The sequence below is a fragment of the Leptinotarsa decemlineata genome, unplaced genomic scaffold (assembly GCF_025532065.1).
Source record: "Leptinotarsa decemlineata unplaced genomic scaffold, Ldec_3_MD MMD2_P_RNA_scaffold_2, whole genome shotgun sequence".
In the NCBI taxonomy this organism is placed as follows: domain Eukaryota; kingdom Metazoa; phylum Arthropoda; class Insecta; order Coleoptera; family Chrysomelidae; genus Leptinotarsa; species Leptinotarsa decemlineata.
In genome coordinates this window covers 4,275,690-4,298,039 of record NW_027412529.1, presented here as the reverse complement: position 1 = coordinate 4,298,039, position 22,350 = coordinate 4,275,690, and the positions used below count along the sequence as shown (strand labels likewise).

Below are 22,350 nucleotides of genomic sequence, written 5' to 3'. Positions count from 1 at the left end.
GACATATATGAAACAAGTTCAATATAATTGTCAATGTCATAATCTGTGTCATGTGTCATTTTATTGGTTATTTCTTACTGGTGTGGTCAGGTGATTTTGTTTGAAGAAATGTCAGGATTAAGTTAGAACGAAGGTTATCAGTAAGTAATACAAATACAAACTTTAACAGAGAAAAGAAAGAAAAATTTTAGGTCAATATTATTCTGCGAATCTCCACAAAAATAGCGTTGGCAAATTATTTAATGTAAATCTTATTATTGATGATAGGTATGGAAATAAAAGTAAGAGATTTTCTTATCAATGTCTGTGGGTGTTTCAGTGGTTTTTAATGTTTCTTGTAGATAATGAATGGAAACATACTATTAGGTGTAGCAGTTTTAGCGGCGTGCTTATCAAGTTGCCATTTATTCCGTTCCTCCAGCAATATTAAGGAACAGTGTCCTCATATATATGAGAGGAACTTCAAAGGATGCTTTCCCAAAGGAAATGTAACTGCAGGTGAGCTGTTCGTCTAAAAACAGTATTTATTTGATGTTGCTGACTACAATTTTAGGTATATTTGAGGAAGTGAAAGGAGTTAACAAACTAAAACAATGTGTTTTGGATTGCTGTGCTAAAGACACCTGTAACGTTGTTTTTATGCCAAAAGATAAATGTTTCCACATTACTTGCAACAGTAACGAATTGTGTATACCTACGCCTAGCTTGAATATTGATTCTTCGGAACACTTCAATTTGATCTTAGTCAAACCCACAGATGATGAAACTTGGCAGGAAGTCCTTCAACAACAAGGTATTAATAATAATTTTTGGTTGTTCCTCAAAACATTGATTGGTACTTAGTTTTGAATCTCCAATCCTTTTACTTTCACAAAAACTGATTCTGAAAAATTAATATATGCCTGAAAAATATCTCATATAGACCCTTTTGTTTTTTTTTATTTTTTATGATTTTGATTTATTTTCTCACTCAACTAAAGTATTAATACTTTTCATTTTATTATTTTACTCTGCGTTTCTTGGGAAATAAATCATTATTTAAATGACTTACTTGTTACAGAATTTTCAGAAGACAAGGAAATTTTAGATATTCTTAATGACAGAAGCAGGTTCGAAAATGTATTCAGGGACTTGCTGAAAGAGGAGTCGTTTGAAAAGGGTCTGTATTGTACGATTGGATTGAATGATAATTGCCTGCCAAATGAAGAGTGTGTCCAGCAACATCCGAAGTCTAGATCAGGTAATTTTCATTCTTGGGTGTTCTTTTCCAATTAGTTGCATCATGACCCAGTTGGGATCTTTGTCGGATTGAAATACATCACAATTTCTTCAAATACAAGTTGGTTTTTATTTAAAAAGCCAAAGTTGCTTGGGAAAGTTTCAATAAAGTTGAAGTTAAATATTTTGTTGTTGCCTCAAAATGTATGTGATATACTATTTTAAGTTTGATTGACTTTTCATAAAGATATTTCTTCTAGAATTAAAAAATGATTTGTTTCGTTATTTATATATTCACTGTACTCTCCGTTAGGTACATGTGAATGCAAAGACGGTTTCTTCCGCAGCGAAAAAGGTGAATGTGTCTTACTTCTATTGGACGAATCCTCTCTTAGACCCCTGCCAAGCATTATATCGGAACGTATTTTAAGTTTTGACAACAAATCCATACCCGTCACTCAACAACCACTTATAGTGAATGCTGAGTCGAAAGAAGTCAGGCTACCTGAGAATGAAGTAACTTTGTTTGCCTCTGTCGTACCCGATAATGCTGAAAAGTATCAGTTCGAATGGACTTCTTTGCATCAACCTGGGGGTAGCACTGCTGTTAAGCACCAAAATGGAGGGCAGTTACACTTGGAGAAGCTTATAGAAGGGATATACTCCTTTAAGGTAAGGTGCTGTTCACTTCACTGACGTTTTCAAATGTTGACATCTCAACAAAAAAACTCCATATCTAATATTCTTAACTTCACAATCTTTCTTTTGAAGATGATCACTTGGTGATCGAAACACGGAACGAGGTGTTAAAATAACGGTTTGGTATTGGGAAAAAACTCCAGTAATATTCACAATAGAATTGAACCCATTCACATATATAAACAGGGAAATTGGTACTAGAATAATGTAAACTCCCAACTTTTAGTAATCAGAAACAGAAATTACATTCAAGTATCTGTAATGGATTCATCCATTTAGTGACCAAAAAATTCGTTTTGTGGAACCTGGCTTGTCAAATAATGATTATAGTATAATTATAATTGATGAAGTCAAACTTCAAGTAAATATCAAAATTCTTTCTTACTAATGAAGAAAACATTCAGAAACTACAATAATTTAATTTTTGAACTTGGAAATAAATATTTAGAAACAAAATTTCAATATATTCATCTCTCCCTACCACCTACTCCGTAGGTTCTGGCAAATGCCTGCCAGAAAACAACTAAACAACAACTAAATTCTGTCCGAAAGTTTTTCATAAAACGTTTTTGAAAAAAATCGTCACCTGGGTTCACTTCTGCTATTAATAATCTGGTCAGAGTAAGAGACTATATATTCAAAAGGTGGAAATAAATTCTTGATAATTATATTATTTCCAATATTTATAATGATGCCCAATGAAATTGAGAATGAGAAGAAAAACCATTTTGAAAATCAATTTAATCGATTCTCCTAAGAAAGACCGGAACATTTTTAATAGAATTGTCTAAGGCTCTAATCCAAGAAAAATGACCTCTCCAATTTTATTATTAGATAATAAAGAGAATTGATAATTGAAATATCGTCTATATTTTTTGCAATCTCTTTATCAACATGGAGCAAAGCTATCAAAATCAATTGTCATAAATTCCCTCATAACTACATATGAACCATCATGCAATTCTTTATTTCTATTAACAACAACTCGTTTGTAATAAGAGAAATAACCTCCACTTATTAATGTGGCAAGTGAAATATTTGTCCGTCTTATAAAAAAGTTCAAAGATGATAAGGATATTATTTTGAACAAATCAGAACGGTGGATAGTTTGTACTGGAACCTCTGGTGTAACCAAGGTAGCGTCCTCAGGAGATCATTATGATCATAATGGGAAAACGTTTTCAATAAATTTGAAATCAGAATGGCTCGAGGAAAAAAATAGGACACGCTGCTGCTATAATAAACCATAAGACTAAGATCATCAGTAAACTAGATGAACAACATAAATACGACACATCTACTCTGGTTCAGACAAAAATTGCAAAAATCCAGAAGAAATCTCAAATTTTAGTTAATGCTGGGAATACTATATACGAGGGTGGTAGGAAAAGTTTCGACTTAACAAAGATACAAGACATTTTTTTAAGTTTTTTTATTTTTCGACATAGTCTTCTTTTAACTCTAGATACTTCTCCCATCGAGTATCCCATCTCTGTAACCCGTCTAAATAATACTCGGTGTTTTTCTCTGCAAAATAATTGCTCACGAAGGTGATTGCCTCTTCATTTGACAAAAATCTGTATTCCGAGCGCAATTTTTAGATGAGGGAACATAAAGACGTCTCTTGGGGCTAGATTTATGGTCAAGCAGGTCAAAACATAATGGGGAATGTTCCTCAATTTGGGTTATTACAGCAAATGCAAGTTTGAACAAAATAAAGTTGAGTTTAATTCGTGAGTTTTTCAAATTCACTTCGAAAAGTTTTCAAATTGATGTTTCAAATGTTAGGTTTTAATTTTTGAAGGGATTTGTTTCTAATTCACATATTGCAAAAGCGCCTATATCAAATTGAAATAATTTATACGTACCTAGATATTCTACTTTAAAAAAGGAAAATCATTTTTATGAATCAACAATTAAGGCAAAATATAAATTATAGTCCAATACCACCTCCACAAGCCACATAAACAACATTTGTTTTGTTATTTATTTATATAGAGGAATATAGGTTAGGTGCACAAAATATCATATGTCACAGAATGTCTCGGAACTCGGAACATAAATATGTCATCTTTGTTTGTTTCATACAAGTAATAGATTCATTGTCCTTTATTAGCTAAAACCGATGTTGCCAAATGGTGAAATAGAAACGAATCCCTTTAAATATTGAATGCATTATTTCATTCTTCTTTTTTATTTAAATAATTTTTTAAAGAAGAAGGTTGAAATGATAAGTAAAATGCGTTGTTTTAGAGCTCTTTTATGAAAACTACTTGATTTTCGTCCGGAGGAACATTCCCCATTCGATGATTTTTGCCATGGCAACCGCTAAGGTGTAACACGGTGTAACAGGATTTTCTTTTTCTGCAAATGAGGCCGTTTTTCCGTGAGTGTTGCCTTCAGCTTATCAAGTAATGATGCGTAGTATGCTCATGTAATGGTTTTTTCTGTTTGAAAATAATCGATTAAAACACCTCCATGACTATCAAAAAAAAAAACAGTCGCCATCACTTTCCTTATCGAAAAAACAGTTTTTGCTTTTTTGGAGCCGATTCCCCGTTTGCAGTTCACTATTTGGACTACATTTTAATTTCGGGCGTATAATGGTTTAAAACATCTGTTTAAAATCTGTTTTTTCGTTAATGGTGTATCCAAGTTTCAATTACAGTAATTAATCTCCGCCAAAACTCGGATTTATTGCGCCTAAACTGCGCCAACAGAGCGTTAGGAATGTTCATTCGAACACTTTTTTGGTTTAACGTGAGCAAACGCGGCACTCAGGGCGCGGACAGCTTTCTCATGCTTTAATGATGATTTATTATGTGACAAAATACGTTCTTTTGACATGTTCATAACCTCTGCCATCTCTCTCACTTCAATTTGGCAGTCGTATAGCACCATTTGATGAACTTTGGCGATGTTTTCGTCGGTAGTTGCAATTTTTGGACGTCCTGAACGTTCATCGTCCCCCAAGCTCTCACTGCCATGTTTAAATTCGGCTGCCCAAAATTTCACTAAATTATGATGCAGAATCCCCAAACACAGAATCCCAAATAATCTTTGATTTGCGTAGGCGTATAGCCTTTCAAAAACAAATATTTAATGACAGCTCGATACTCGATTTTGTCCATTTTCATAATAACACTCGCATCAACTCACTCAAACGACTGTTACATAACAGCTCCGCGTCCAAAATGGCTGAAACTTTGATGAGTAACTGTCAACAGATGAACAACAAAATTCATTAGCTTCCATTTACGAGTGCTGCCATCTTCATGTTGAGATCGGAAACTTTTCAGACCAGCCTCCGTAGTGGTTTGCGAAATGTCATCAGTTTCGATTGGCATTTGTGGCTACAAATGGCGGGTTCAAACATGATGGGTTTAAACTTTAAGATAATATTCTCATTCCGAACCATTTCAAATCAAAATGTGAAGAATTCTTTTTTGATATTTTGCGATATTTTATGGGTTTCATATCCGTCATTTAATGTACTCACATAGCTGTTATGTCTGGTTATTATTTCTTAATTGTACTCATTCATAAATAACTTGAATTTATTGTTTCAACTATTTTGTTCTGACTGGTTTGAACTGTACTCACAGGTTTCTGCATCAACTCCGACAGCTTATGGTGAAACGTTTGTCAATGTAACTGTTTTGCCAGCTAAAAGATACAATACGCCTCCTACAATTATCATAACTCCCGCAAACCAGACTATAAAGCAACCGAACTCTGCTGCTGTGTTAGATGCATCGTCTTCCACTGATGATGATGGCATTGTTTCGTGGCATTGGGAGTTGCAGCAGGGTCCTTTAGGTAAATAATTAATATTTATTTGGAGATGAGATAGTTCAATTCTTAGTTTTTTTAATAAAAAAATACATAATGGCTCACCACTTGTTTATTTTTTATAGGTTATCAACCTCAGTTGAAGGACAGTCCAACATTGCAACTAAACGATCTGACCAAGCCGGGAAATTACACATTCCGATTGACAGTTACAGATTCAGATAATGAGAATAGTATCCAAACTGCAAATATTACGGTTTTAGCTGGTACAGATTATCCACCGGAAGCTAATGCAGGTATGTAATTGATAAGAAGTTGAAGGTGCCATATAGTAATATACTTTTTCAGATGATTTTGAATGATGCAACTAATTTTCCTTCATTTTCAGTATTTTAATATTAATGTAAGGCACTAAAAGGATTTGAAGCTTTATAACTTCTATTTAATTATATGCGAGCGCTTTTGAAAGCTGGTCGTATTATCATCACCCAGGCTCTACTCAAACTGATAGTGTCATCCTGTTGTATGTCCTTTTATACGGTCCGAACGCCTCAATACAGGTACTCCAGGTTCGTTACGTAAATTTGCCTGCATTTGGGTTACATCAGGTACTATTCTTTGTGTTGGATCTTCTCTAGGTTTACTGTTTCTAGGAGTGTGTATTGATTTGTTTAATATATTGAATGTTGGGTCTTGTTGTGTCTTGATTTGTACTTGTTCCTCGATAAGTGATTTATTACTGTTCAATTTATGGATGTTTAAGTTTTCCCAAATGTCCAAACGTAACCTTAGGTAACCAAAATACAGGCAAATTTACCTAAAGAACCTGGAGTACCTGTATTGAGGCGTTCGGACCGTATAAAAGGACATACAACAGGATGACAGGTTCAGTTTGAGTAGAGCCTAGTTGATGATAATACGACCAGCTATCGAAAGCGCTCGCATATAATTAAATAGAAGTTATAAAGCTTCGAATCCTTTTTGTGACTTATATTAATATTAAAAAAAATCAGAAGAAAACAAGTTCCTTGAGGGAGAAATTCTGTGATTCAAATTACTATATTATTTCTTAATTACCCGATTTCTAACAACAGACTCCAGATTTCTTCTGTTTTTCTCTAAAATATAATCAGATGTCTGTAAACTCATTCTTGTATAGTTGTAAAATTTTATTGGGTCGCACTATAGCTCGAATAAAGGGTAGAGAATTCGCCAAAAGTACTTCATTCATTGAATGAACACCATCTCTAGGTAATAATAACCCTGTTTTCATTAGTAAAGTTGGCTCCAATAGTTCTCTTCGGCGTAAACTTGTGTTAAGATGACGTGACATGTTGCTCATATTACTATTCTAGCACGACTGACCGACTGAAGTTTCTTTCCCACGCGAGATACTTCTCCTCGTCGCCATCGCTTGTCCGTCGCCGTTTTCGTGCCCGCAGCCTCACAGTCTCAGTTCTGAGTTCAATGTCAAAATTTATTACTTACGTATACGAGTACATTCATTCATCAATTTCTATTTTGTCCCCTCCAAAGTAGTCCTCAGATATAGTACACTTGTGGCAGCTTTTTTTCCAATCCTCAAAGCAGTTCTGATATGCCATTTTTGGTACGGTCTTGAGCTCTCTCAGTGATTCGGTTTTTATCTCCTCGATCGTCGCAAAACGCCGTCCTATCATGGGTCTCTCCAATCTTGGGAACAGAAAAAAGTCGCACGGGGCTAAATCTCGTGAATATGGTGGCTGAGGCATGATTACGGTGTTGTTTCCAGACAAAAAATCACAAACAATCAATGATGAGTACGCACAGGTGCATTATTGTAATACAAAAGCCATGAATTGTTTTTCCACCATGTGGAAAAGAAAACAGTTAGCAAAACCTCAACATTTGATCGAATTTGGCGTGCTTTTTTTTGTCTTGGCTCTCCTGGGCTCTTCCTTTGGGACAGTTGAACTTTAGTTTCAAAGTCATAACCAGTTATGACCCTTTCAAGCCAATATGGATTGCCGTTGACGTCATTCAACAATTCCTAATCGTAGCCCGCGCAATTTGAACGTTTACAGTAATTTTTGAACAGACCTTGTATAGTATGGAAATCGTATTATTATTATCATGGATGAGAAGTTCAATTGGAAATTATCACAACTGATGAGAATCCTTAGATATCAATCAATCAATCAATTTATTCATTGTAAATGAAACAGTACAACGTCGTTATTTCCTTAGTATTAAAATTAAAATACATATACACAGAGATGCACAGATCAAAATAAAATAAATATATACAAAATTATCATGCACATCTAAACCTACAAGAGATGTAGTACATGTATTATTCATTTATAAAATCTTCTATTGAATAGAAACATTTTTCTATTAGGACATTTTTCAGCCAGATGGAGAATTCATTTGAGTGTTTCTTTTTTGCAAAGTCTGGAATTTTATTATATAATTTTGGGCCCCAATAATCGCATCCTTGCTGTGTTTTCTTCAATCGATGAAGAGGAACTTGCAGTAAATCTTTATTTCTGGTATCATAGGAATGATTGAGTACATTTTTTGAGAACATCTCTGGATTTGCGTGAACATATTTTAGACAACTATATATATGCACTGGGAATGGTGAGGATTCTATGTTGACGAAAAGCCTCTTTGCAGCTATCTCTATATGCAAGTCCGCATAGAATTCTGATGGCTTTTTTTTGCTGAACAAATATTTTGTTTGAATCAGAACTTGTGCCCCACAAAAGGATTCCGTAAGTTGCTATGCTGTGAAAGTTTGAAAAATAGGTTATTTTAGCGGCTTGATGTGTTGAAATTGTTTTCATTCTCCTTATACAATATATTGCTGAATTAAGCTTCTTACTCATTTTGCTTATTTGTACCTTCCAATTTAGTTTTGAGTCCAGATGTATTCCAAGGAATTTTAGTGATTTTTCCTCTGTATTGTTTTTGCTTGACATCATTAGCCTTTGAGTTTTTTCTTTGTTTAGCAGGAGTATATTTGCCGTAAACCAAATATCTGCTTTGGCTAGAACTTGCTCTGTCTGTTGTCTTATGTCACCTTCATCTTTGCCTCTAACTAGAAAAGTTGTATCATCTGAATATGCACTTGATGCATAAACCTTGATATTTTCGAGAAGATCGTTTGTGTAGATGATAAACAGAATTGGCCCTAAAATAGAACCTTGGGGCACTCCTTGAGTTACCGGAATTGTCTGAGATAGTGAATTTTTCCACCATGTCGATTGAAAACGATTTGACAGGTATGACTTGAGCAGTTTATACGAAATTCCTCTTACTCCATAATATGATAATTTCTCTAACAGTATTTCATGGTCAACAGTATCGAAAGCTTTACTCAGTCACAGCTTAATATCTGGGAGTCCTCTTGATTATCAATGGCATCTATGATTTTTTGAATAATCTCTATCATTGCTGTCATTGTAGATTTTCCTTGCTGATATCCATGCTGAGAGCTGTTGAAAAATGCTGAACTGTCAAAGAATTGGACTAATCTCTTTTTGATTACCATTTCGAAAATCTTTGATATTACTTTCACTCAAATATAATTTTTGAGGTGTTTATTGTAAATATTTGTTCGCTTGCAGGTGAAGACAAGATCATTTATTTGCCTCACAATTCCATAACGCTAAGCGGAAATCTTAGCACCGACGACCATGCTATCACAACTTGGGAATGGACGAAATCGGCGGATGACGCTCAAAAAGCTGTCGACATGCAGGATACCCGTACGCCTTACTTGCAGCTCTCAAATCTGCAGGAGGGAATGTATACATTTACTTTGAAGGTTACAGATAGTGCTAACCAATCGAGCACTGCACAAGTAAGAAAATATTTAACAGCTACTCAACGGATTGATTTTTTTTTTTATATCAAAAAGTGGGTAACTTTTATATCTATTCTCTCAAGTAACCAATGAATCATGAAACTGCAGTGGATTATTCAAAATAAACATTTCATCTTTAAACTTAAAGTTCTGTACAAATACAAACCCTAATTTGAAGACAGTTTTTCGAATTCAGCTAATTTTAGGCCAATTGCTTTGCTACCCGTCTTGTCTAAAGTTATAGAAAAATTGGTATAAAAACGAGTAATCTTCTTCCTCGAGAAAAACAATATAATAAACTTATTCCAGTTTGGCTTTCAGTCTTCGAAAGGTACACAAGACGCCATATTTTCACTCCTGGAAAACCTGTACACCAATCTTAATGAAAGACAATATGCGGTGGTCATGTTTTGTGACCTAACCAAGGCCTTCGATTGTGTAGAACACATGCTACTTCTTCGCAAGCTAGAAGTTTACGGATTTAGAGGATCTGCATTACTTTGGTTTGAGACGTACCTTTCTCATCGGCGGCAGAATCTTGTATTAGATGGAATTTCATCAGAGGAACGTTTCATTGGCAGTGGGGTCCCACAAGGTTCCATTTTGGGACCGGTGTTGTTTCTCATTTATATCAATGACTTAGTCCATATTGACATAAGTGGTACATTCATATGTTTCGCTAATGACACCATTATCCTCTGGCATAGCAATACCGACTCAAATTTACTTGATCAAATCATCGTCGACATAAGAAGGGTGATGGAGTGGTGGAATTCCAATCTTTCATCATTCAACATCGACAAAACAAATGTGGTCACGTTTAGATGTAACATAGGGGAAGTACACTTGGAAAGTTTTTAGGGCTCTTCATTAACGAAAATCTAAAACTTGATTCCCATGTCGACTATTTATGTAAAAGATTAGCAGCAGGATGTCATACAGCGAGAGTTGTTGCAAGAGAGTTAGACACTACTATCACAAGATCAGTTTATTTGGCACAAATTGAGTTCTCTTTACGTTATGGAATTTGTTTCTGGGAAAATTGTGCACACTTTCTTTTCAATATGGTATTCTCTCTACAAAAAAGATCCATCAGATATTCATGCAAGGCTAGCTAAAAGGATTCATGCCGCAAATTATTTGTGAAGCAAAAAATTATTTCCTTTCCAACACCTACTCTAGCCCTTACACAAAATTCTATTATTTTCCATAGCAAGAAGTTATTTAATCACCTTCCCATTAATTTAAGGGGAATATATAATGAAAAGAAATTCAGAAAGAAAGTATAAAAGAATTCCTTGTTGGGAGGTCCTATTACAGTGTTGACGAATTCTACCAAGGCTCTATCGAGTAATTGGCATGTAGCTTTGTGTAAACAAGTTATTGAAATCAACACGAAATGGCTATCAAATTTCATTATGTAGCATTATATATTTACATTTACTCAAGATTCATATATTCATGCACTTAATATTGTTCTGTCCTAATACTCTGCTCTTGTCTCTAAGCATTATTTTATAGTTTATATTTGTTAATTGTCCCATATATACGTTTTACTTTACTAGACTTTGCCAATAAGATGTTCAGATCTTGGGCAATAAAGCATGTTTTGATTTGATTTGAATTGAAATATTGAAAAGCGTTATTTTCATTCCTTAGGTTCATGTGTTTGTAAAACCTCCCACAAACAAGCCACCGGTCGCAGTAGCAGGAAATAACCTCACAATCAGCTTACCGCAAACTTGGGTCGTAGTGGATGCTTCCAATAGTACGGATGATGACAAAATCATCTCTTTCAAGTGGGAACAAGTCGAGGGACCTTCCACGGTCACTTTCGTTAATGCGAACGCTACCAAAACTAACGTTACTGGTTTAACGAAAGGGTTATATTGTTTCAAAGTATCTGTGACAGACGAAAATAAAAACGTAGCATCGGACAAAGTGTTTGTCACTGTTAATCAGAGTAAGTTTATATTTTAAACTAAAAAAAAACTACTCTGGATTGATTACTGTATATTCGCTTGAATAGTTTTACTAATTCGGGGCTAGCTTGGAATTTTCATTGACTTATTTACTCATTAATAATGATCAGTCTCACTTTGAAATGGAGTGCCTTCTTTGATAATTTTTATTCAAAGGACAACCATTTCATTTATGGTTGAAAAAAAAAAATTATAGATCAAAAAAGCAATTTGAAATTGAAAAACATTCTACTGTAAACTATATTATTTTCTGTTGACCAAACGTCACAAAAAGTTATTCTTTATTGAAGGACACAGGCATAAATCTAGATGATAATTTGAACTGGTTAGAGCACATTGAACAAGTTAGCATTAAACTGTTGAAATACACATTTCTTCTTTGGAAATTGAAAGATATAATCTCTCAACAGGCCCTATTATCAGCTTACTACGCTTTTTTCCATTCTCACATCTCATATGGAACAATTCTCTGGGGAAATAGTACAAAAAAAGTAAGGATATTATCTGGGGCAGATTTCCACGATCATGAGACAAGAGGATGTGATTTGTTGAGGGCCAGTAGATTCAGACTGAAATAGTCAAGTAGAAACTCTATCGATATCAACTTATACAATATTCTACCTCCCCATGTCAAAAAGTTAAATCAATACTTGTTCAAAAAGTATCTGAAATATCTATTGATTTCGAATTGTGTTTATTCTACTGACGAATATATAGCTGTCTTATCCAGAGAAACACAAATAAACGGCGAAACAGTATAATATTTATTCTTGGGTAATAATGTATGTGTGTATATGTGACTTATCTTATTTGTATCTAAAAGATCAATAAATTAAATCGTATCCTATAAAATTGAATCCTATTAACAAAAAAAAAACAGATTTTAAAACAAAATTAACAAATTAGTGGTACAAAGTATAATATATTTTTATAAAACTTTTCATATAAATTCTGAATTTATCGTTGAAATCAAATTACTCAAGAATTTTTAACACGTTAACAAAAAAGATTGTTCAGCTCCACTTTGAAATATAGCTTCCTGGGGAAGCACTTCAGAAAGTTACGTATCACTCATGTTTCATATCTCACGATAATTTGGAAAAATGGCCACAATGGCAAGTTCTAACCATTGAAAAAGCTATGAAACAGAGTCATCAAGAAGATATTTGAATTTACTGTTATTTTTCGAATGACCCCGTTTTAATACCCTGTGTCTGATTATAGACAGGCCCTGTCAGATTTAATGTTCTTTAACTCGTGGACACAAATATTCAAATATCCGTTAAAATTTGCAAATGACATATAATAATCAGAAATGTATTTGTTGAAATAGGTTTACCCCAATCCCTATGTCTGATTACAGCCATGCCCTATGTCAAATTAATGTAAAGTTTACATACATATATCAAAATTGTTCTTATACACATGGCCACAAATATTCAAATATCCATTCAAATTTGCAAATGACATATAATAATCAGAAATGTATTTGTTGAAATTGGTTTACCCCAATCCCTATGTCTGAGTACAGCCATGCCCTATGTCAAATTTATGTAAAGTTTACATACATATATCAAACTTGTTCTTATACTCATGGCCACAAATATTCAAATTTGCAAATGACATATAATAATCAGAAATGTATTTGTTGAAATAGGTTTACCCCAATCCCTATGTCTAATTACAGCCATGCCCTATGTCAGATTAATGTAAAGTTTACATACATATATCAAACTTGTTCTTATACTCATGGCCACAAATATTCAAATTTGCAAATGACATATAATAATCAGAAATGTATTTGTTGAAATAGGTTTACCCCAATCCCTATGTCTAATTACAGCCATGCCCTATGTCAGATTAATGTAAAGTTTACATACATATATCAAGTTTGTTCTTTTACTCACGGCCACAAATATTCAAATATCCATTCAAATTTGCAAATGATATATAATAATCAGAAATGTATTTGTTGAAATAAGTTTACCCCAATCCCTATGTCTGATTACAGCCATGCCCTATGTCAGATTAATGTAAAGTTTACATACATATATCAAACTTGTTCTTTACTCATGGCCACAAATATTCAAATTTGCAAATGACATATAATAATCAGAAATGTATTTGTTGAAATAGGTTTACCCCAATCCCTATGTCTGATTACAGACATGCCCTATGTCAGATTAATGTAAAGTTTACATACATATATCAAACTTGTTCTTATACTCATGGCCACAAATATTCAAATTTGCAAATGACATAATAATCAGAAATGTATTTGTTGAAATAGGTTTACCCCAATCCCTATGTCTGATTACAGCCATGCCCTATGTCAGATTAATGTAAAGTTTACATACATATATCAAACTTGTTCTTATACTCATGGCCACAAATATTCAAATTTGCAAATGACATAATAATCAGAAATGTATTTGTTGAAATAGGTTTACCCCAATCCCTATGTCTGATTACAGCCATGCCCTATGTCAGATTAATGTAAAGTTTACATACATATATCAAACTTGTTCTTATACTCATGGCCACAAATATTCAAATTTGCAAATGACATAATAATCAGAAATGTATTTGTTGAAATAGGTGTACAGGGTACCCCAATCCCTATGTCTGATTACAGGCATGCCCTATGTCAGATTAATATAAAGTTTACATACATATATCAAATTTATTCTCTTATTCATGGCCACAAATATTCGGATATCCATTTAAATTTGCAAATAGCATTTATTAATCAGAAATATATTTATTAAAATATATATACTGTTTACCCTAATAAACAATAGTGCTAGTAACATTGTTCGTGAATAGTGATATCCATGAATATGAAACAAAATTTCTGAGCTAGATGAGGACATTAATATTTGGCTGCAATTCAAAACATTTTTTTTGTTACAATTGTTTGTCCTCTATACTATTTTTTGTAAGTAAAAAAATATCTTCATCAGATAATTATTGATATACAATTTTTCAGATAAAAATCAGAAACCCACAGCTGATGCAGGCAAAGATTTCTCTGTGGAGCTCCCCAAAAATGTCGTGATTCTCAACGGATCAGACTCCAAAGACGATTGGGCCATAGTACGATGGAAGTGGACAAGGGATGACAGCTCCCTCGCTCTTGGCAATATAGCAGAGAAAACAGACGAATCACCGATTCTCATTCTAACGGATCTAGCTATAGGAAAGTATGTTTTCAATTTAACGGTGTATGACGAGCAAGGATTGAGTGACACGGATTCCGTCACCTTTACCGTGAAGAACGATCCGAAGTTGTTTTATCTGGTGGAAATCACTATTGATATCGACGCCAGATCACTGACTGAAGCTCAGTTGCGAACTTTCAAGGGAAAGCTGGCTTTGTTGATCAAGGATGGGTCAAAATTAAAAGTGAGTAGGAAATTGTTGGAATGGGAATTGGAAAAAGTTACCTCGATTTTCATTCATGACTAAAACAGGGCACTGAATAAACCTAAACACTGATAATGATCAATCAATAAATCAAAACTATGCTTTACTGTCCAATAATTAGTCTTTATTGACAAAGCGATGAGTGCAATAACTTGTGGTACAATCCATAGTGTCATATATATAAAAATTGAAAGTAAATATGTGTAGGTAAAATATAAGTATATAATTCAAAATATAAAATAAAATTCATGTGTTAAAATAATTTTGTAATATAATTTTTAATAAAATAAAGGTTAAAGCAAGTGAAACAACATGTTCAGTACATTACAAATCAGTAAATGCAAATGACATATACAAATCGTTATGACATATACAAAATGAAAAGATTAGTTAAAATCTATTGCGGCAGTTGTATCGCCAACAGCATATGCAGGAATAACTTCTGTGAAGAATCCTGCACTGACACCTGTCAGATATAACCCAACGCCCTTCGTGGTATTAGCCAGGGGAGTATGTTATCAAGCTTCCACATCTTTGTCTCGACTTCCGATTTCACATGCTGAACACACTTCTCCCATTTCTCCGCTGTGACTCTTTTCAAAGCCTCATCAAAAAGTACTTTGAGATCTGCACCACAGCCCTTCAGCAACAAACCCATTCTCATTGCCGATGTGACAAATAATAAGACGTTTTCCTTTACCTGAAATTATGAAGAGGTATGAAAGTAAATAAAACAAATACTAGGGTTACTTTTTATATATTGAGATTGAGGCAGGTCTTAATATAAATATAAGTTTACCTGATGGATTTGTTAATCCGGTGGATAGTCCATCTAGAAAGGCCCTCCTAGATGATGTCACAGTTTCATTGACCTATACTTTAGGGGTAGTATGACCAGCATTAACCCAGGTTTCATCCATATAATAAATTGTTCTCTGTTGTTCCCTATAATATTTAATTTTGGTCAAATACTCTCTCCTCCATAACACAATTTCCTCTCTATCCAATAATAAACTGTTGCGCCCTCGTTTTTTCCATACAAAATTCAAATGTTTGAATACTTTATGGAATGTTGACCGCTTAAAACTTGGCAATAAAACATCTTCATTTATTTCTGTGAGTACTTTGTCTATCGTGGATATTTCATTTCTGAAAAAGTACTCATTCACTTTCCTTTACACCCATTGCACACTTAATAGAGTGCAATGGGTGTAATTTATACAATATGCTTTCGATAACTCTTAGGAATCCTCTAAGTATTATAATATATTCAAAAATCAGGTGAAAAAATGCTACTTCAAAGGACTTGTTATACCATTCAAGAATTCACTTATCAACTAATCTGAGATCTTCAGTCTCAGCAAATTTGGTTATAGTTTGGCTTTAATGTTTTCCTTTGAATCACCGAATACTTGAGAAATTGTATGTTGTTTATATTATATTAACTTTTTTATAGTCTACAACTATCACCATTTATAATTCTATTACTTATGGATGTTTATCAATACTTTTGGACTGTTTGTGTTATTTATTTATTTATTTATTTATTTATTTATTTGACACTTTGGTACATTGAGTACATGTGCTAAGTCATAATTAAAAAACAAAAATAAAACTACAGAAGTTGAACAATACAAAAACAATAAATATGGTTCACGTCACAAACTTTCACAACATAGAAGTATTATATAAAAAATCGGAGAAGCTCTAGCAAATACTCTCAAAATGTCATGAAAAAGTGTCCTGCAAGAATTCCTCAAGACTGTAGTAACACTTCTGTAAGAGAAGTTTCTTCACCTCAGTTTTAAAAAGTTTATCTGACTCGATTTTCCTAATAGATGCCGGCAAGTTATTATAACAGTTTGTTGTATTAAATAGTGGGGAGCATCTAAAGTGAGCCGTTTTGTGTGAGGGGGTTCTTAACAGTTTCCCATGACAGGTGTCTCTACCATGTATATCCGCATTTGTGACAAATTCAGTTATATTGTTACGGGCAAAAGTGACACACTTCAAGATAAATACAGAAGGTGCCGTCAATAGGCCCTCTCTTAAGAAAATTGGTCTACAACTATCTTGAAAATCTATATTAAAAATTAGTCTCAGCAATCTTTTCTGAGCAACAAAAACTCGTGGAAATTCCCTTGCACATCCCCAAGAAATGATATTAAAGCTGATGTGAGAATAAGCCATAGAAAAATAGACATTCATCAATCCAAAATTATCTAGAGTGTTTTTCAATTGTTTGATTGAGTAATATGCGGAATTGAGTTTGTTGCAGACCTTCTGAATATGACAGCTCCAGGTCAAATTTTCGTCTAAAGACGTTCCTAAAAACAAGACTTTGCTGGAAGATCGAATACCATTTATTGTGGAAGAGTCATTGCTGAAATTTTTCCTAATAAATGATTTCATTGAAACAGATTTAGATTTATTCAGAATAAGTTTGTTACGTTGACACCAAGCACTGAATTTATCTATTATTTCATTTATTTTGTCTGACAACTCAACTTCGTTTTTGTTGGCCACAGTAATTGCAGTGTCATCCGCAAACATGGTTATGTGACACTTAGAAAAGAATTCAGACAGGTCATTTATGAAATTGAGGAACAACAATGGTCCCAGGACAGAACCTTGAGGCACTCCTAGTTTTACATCTTTGGGACTTGATAAAATTCCATTGCAGCTAACTATTAGACTACGGTTTTCCATATATGATTTCACCCAGTTCAATAGATTATTTGGGAAACCTAGGCCTGCAAGTTTAATTATAAAAAATTCGGAAGAAATGGTATCAAATGCTTTTGACAAATCGAAAAAAAGTGTTACAACTAGTTTATTCGAGTCAACCTGTGTATAAATGAAATTTAATGCAATGAGAATCACTTTGAGATGTAACAGATATACACCAATATCATTGATGTTGGGAACATTACAATGGCTGTCAATAGAAAATAGACTTATTTATTTAACTATGAGTTATATCTTCAAAATGTTGCATAATCTTCTTCCATCATATTTTCACAAATATATAACTATAAATACGCAAGTTCACCAGCATGATACGAGAAGTAAACATAACTTACATGTGACTAGGCAAACAAAAGCTTACAATATTAAAACTTTGGTGTTCAAGGGATTCATTGCTTACAACAGTTTGCCAGATGATATAAAGAAATCAGAAACTCTGCAACAGTTTAAAATAAAAATGATAAACCATTTACAGCAAAAGTAAAATCGTTGTATTGTATATCTATCAGGATTAATAATTTTTAGTATCAATACGAGTATTAATATATGTATCTTCTTACGGGATATGAGTGTATAGTGGGTAGTGGGATAGCATAACTTATTGGTTTCATATGTATGTTTGTATATGATTATTGTGGTATTTGGCTGTACGTGAATGGTATCAATATATGTATTTTCTTTCGGGCTATAAGTGTATATTGGGATAGCATTCTTATTGGTTCATATGTAGGATTGTATATGATTATTATGGTATTTGGCTATACTTGAATGGTTTTCTTTTAGCAAAACAATGGAAAATATAACTCGAAATGTAAATACCTAGTGTGTACGTTTAAATTTAAAACAAAACAAATATATTAATACTATCGAAGGAGCTGCTAATTACTATATATAAGATTATACTTTGTGAATGTAGATTAGGATTACCTATTTCAAATAAAGATTATAGATTAATAAATGGTATGAAGCTGATTCAATTGATTTGTTCTTCCTGAAGCCATATTGGTTATTACTAAAAAGATTATTTTGATCCATGTAATTCAGAATTCTGTTACTAACAACTTTCTCAAACAGTTTAGAGAGGGAACAAAGTAAAGATATCTGTCTGTAGTTGTCTACCTGTCGCCTTTTTTATATAGAGGAAATATGAGAGCCGTTTTAAATACATTTGGAAAACAACCTACAAAAAATGACTGATTCATCAAAAACAATAGTGGCTCGATTATAAGGTCTACAATTTTTTTCACAGTAACTATTGAGATACCATCAGTACCTGCGGAGTTTTTATTTGCCAATGTTTCCAGAGTACCTAGAATTTCTGTCTTTGTGAATGGGGATGTATCGAAGGGATACTAACAGTATTCTGTTTTGTTTATATTATTTTGACTGACTTTTATAATTCGGTTACATGTAGTTATTTCCATTAAAATGTTTTTTATATTTACTTTTGGACTTGACATTTTCTTTGTTATTGTTCATTGATTTTTTTTCTATCAACTGTACTTTTCAACCAAAAAATAAGTATCACTATTATTATTAAAATAGTCTGACTAATTGGTTCTCCCAAAGTCAATTTAATATTGATCAAGTTTTTTCGCAGTAGTCAAACATTAAAAAAATAGTTTTGAAACGTAACAAAGCATGCCCTTTCCAGTAGTTCGTTATAAACTCAGTGTGATTCCAGGTTAGCTCTGTACGTTCCGAGGTGCGATCATCCAAAACCCTGCTCTCGTTCTACATAGAAAACGCCGAAGGCAAACCAACGCCAGCCAATGAGGTCGTCCAATACCTGAGACAAAAGCTGCGGGTAGATGCCAGCCTACTAGGCTTCACCGTAACCAAACTCCAAACGACCATCTGCCAGAACAACTGCTCGGGCCACGGCGTGTGCGACGAACAGACCAGAGAATGCAAATGCGAGGCTTTCTGGATGCAGGACATGTTCAAGTTCTACCTGGGATCGGACGAAGACTCTGACTGCAGCTGGAGCATCTTGTACGTCGTTTTGGGATTCGTTTGCGGCGCGATATTCTTCTTGGGCGTTCTGTGGGGAATTGTTCATCTCTGCTACAGTTTGTGTTCGAAGAGAGGTGCCATGTCTAAACCTACGACTTACAAACTCATCGAGGATAATGATGATTTGCCTCCGTGTAAGTATTCAATGTATAATTTTTGTCTTTGGCTGAATAATGTGCTTGGTCAGGTAACATTTTTTTGATATATTTTTGTTTGGAAGCTTTCATTAGGAAACGTAAATGTCGGTTGAATAAATGAATAAACAGAAATTAAATATTTTTACTATATGGGTAAGTATTTATGAATTCATAATCAAGATCTTCAGATGATGTGGTGCTGCAGGTTTTTCCGGGTTTTCCTGCAGCTGAAAAAGCAAATGCGCCACTGGAATCAATGAAGTCACCCCTGAGCGCCAATTAATTTTTATTGTTGTTTTTATTTTATCGTTGTTTGTAATATAATCATTTATTTATTTATTTACGGGCAAGCTCATTTAAAGTATAAATTACAATGTCCAATTATAACGAAAATAAAATCAGATAAGGTACTGAATTACAAATTCCAACTAAGAATAGCTTAAAAGGGGTAAATAGTTCAAAGTTTTAAAAGGGGTTAATTTTAGAGTATAAAAGGACAAAAAACAATGAGCGACAATAAAACATATACTACCATAAACTATACACTAAAACATTAAAACACAGTATTCCGTAATTGAGTTTTAAAATGATGCAAGAAGATGTTAAACATCTCAAGATCAACGTTACTATTGGCTAATCATAAGATTCTTGGAATGTAGCTATTGAATGTGTGGTTCAAACAATAAAATGGTACATAAAATGTTTGTTGTTGTTGAGTTGAGCGGTTTTGAACATATAAATACATTTTTTCCAGGAGTTCAGCACATCTGAATTTTCCGTTAATAATATTGTAAAGTAGTGTCAGGTCTCTCTGACGAACACCCGATTTATATGCTATGTATCTGAGGAAGTTGTGTTGGACATTTTCGATGTTCTTAATATAAGTTACACAATGAGGGGACCAGACAAAAGAACAATATTCCAGGTGTGGACGGACCAGTGAACAATAAAGGGTTTCAATAGCAGTTGGGTCTATGAATTTTAGCCGTTTGATAAACCCTAGCATTTTCATGGCTTTATGGATAGCCGTTGGTAGATTGAAGCTCAAGGTGGGACAAGAACAACCCCAAGGTCTTTTATTTGATTAACAGACTCCAAGACACAACCATTTAAAGTGTAATCAAAAGTGGTAGAAGGTACATGGGATCGATAAAACCGCATGACATGGCACTTTGTGGCATTCAAGTCCAAGCCATTTAAGAATCACCAGTTTGATAGATTGTCAAGGTCAGACTGAAGCCTATGGGCATCCAAAGAGGTTTAAATAATTAGGAAAAGTTTTGAATCATCTGCAAATGATAGTGCTTTGGTGTGCCGGAAGCAATGAATAATGTTGTAATAATGTATTGTGATATGTATTCAGATGTATTTCTGTATGCATGTGTGTTGTTTATTTTTCACCTTTCAGAACCAAGAACGGATGTGAAAAAGACCATTCCTATGCAATCATATATCAAAGGAAATAAATTGTATTATTATTATTATTATTGAAAATAATGTCAAGTAGGTCATACTGTTGATCTGATTTGCATGAAAATTCTCTATACCACTATATAGGCTTCTTAGTGAAGCACTGGTGAAGCCTCGACAATCAACAAACTCCCTCCTTTCCTTCTTAGTGTAACTTTTCAAGGATAGATGTCGCTGTATAATTTGAGGCGGCGTTAAGTGCTTGGTGTCGCTTGGAGCATTGAAACTATATGACTTTACATATTTGTTTGTGAATTCTCGTTTGATAACAGAGATGTTCTCGTTTCAGTTGCCTCTAGAAAAACAAATTTGTCTGACAGCGATACGGATTCTGATGTCGTATTCGAGTCACGCTCCAAACTACCACGTTTCAGTGATTCGCGCAATGGGCACAAACCGAATCGGAATGGATATACCAAACAAGGCAGACGAGTCAAAACTTAATTTTCCACAACGATGCTATAGCAGTCATCTTTAATTTTATCAGAGTTGTGGTTTGCTCCATGTGATTTACATTTTTTATACACGTAACTTTTGACATTTATATAATTTTAAAGTCTATGTTCCTGTACATACTAGTGATCAAATGCTACTTTTAAAGTGACTTGATGTTACCCAATATTATTTATATTTATTTTATGCAAACACGAGTATTTATGTGCAAACGTACTTTGGTATGTTTTTGTGATTTTCTGGAGAATATAATTCACTGAATTTCTACCTTTTGTTTTATTTTTCCAATTGATCCTCGTGTTTTTATCAACATTAATTTTTAGGAAAAGTTCTTTGGCTTGTTACTACTCCTTTATTATTGATAATCGACTCAAAGATTTTCTAATGTTCTAATTATACAAAAAATATGAGAAACCTTCAATAAAAACTGTACAAAAATGTATAGATAGTGGCATAGAAGTTTCTTTTAGATAGATGAAGATAACAATAATTTTCAAGGGTTTCTCTCTTTATAGGAAAAGTGTGGAAAACTTCTGAAGGAAGAAAACAATTTTGAAAT

At 33.6% G+C, this 22,350-nt stretch overlaps 1 protein-coding gene across 5 annotated transcripts; it reads left to right on the top strand.

The window, feature by feature from the left end:
- Window positions 1–22,058, top strand: LOC111517411 (dyslexia-associated protein KIAA0319-like protein). Of its 5 annotated transcripts, none has more exons than XM_023173565.2 (13): window positions 62–140; window positions 192–267; window positions 342–498; window positions 554–793; window positions 1,061–1,240; window positions 1,532–1,890; window positions 5,523–5,736; window positions 5,835–6,005; window positions 9,321–9,556; window positions 11,219–11,522; window positions 14,531–14,946; window positions 19,400–19,865; window positions 21,628–22,058. In XM_023173565.2, the coding sequence occupies exons 3-13, from the start codon at window positions 345–347 to the stop codon at window positions 21,780–21,782; spliced, it is 2,895 nt and encodes a 964-aa protein (XP_023029333.2). In that variant the 5' UTR covers window positions 62–140; window positions 192–267; window positions 342–344; the 3' UTR covers window positions 21,783–22,058. The 5 variants fall into 5 exon arrangements, with proteins under 5 accessions (XP_023029331.2, XP_023029333.2, XP_023029330.2 ...); XM_023173562.2 differs by having other exon boundaries at window positions 73–140; window positions 192–281; XM_023173566.2 differs by having other exon boundaries at window positions 74–140; window positions 320–498.
- Window positions 22,059–22,350: the final 292 nt, after the last annotated feature.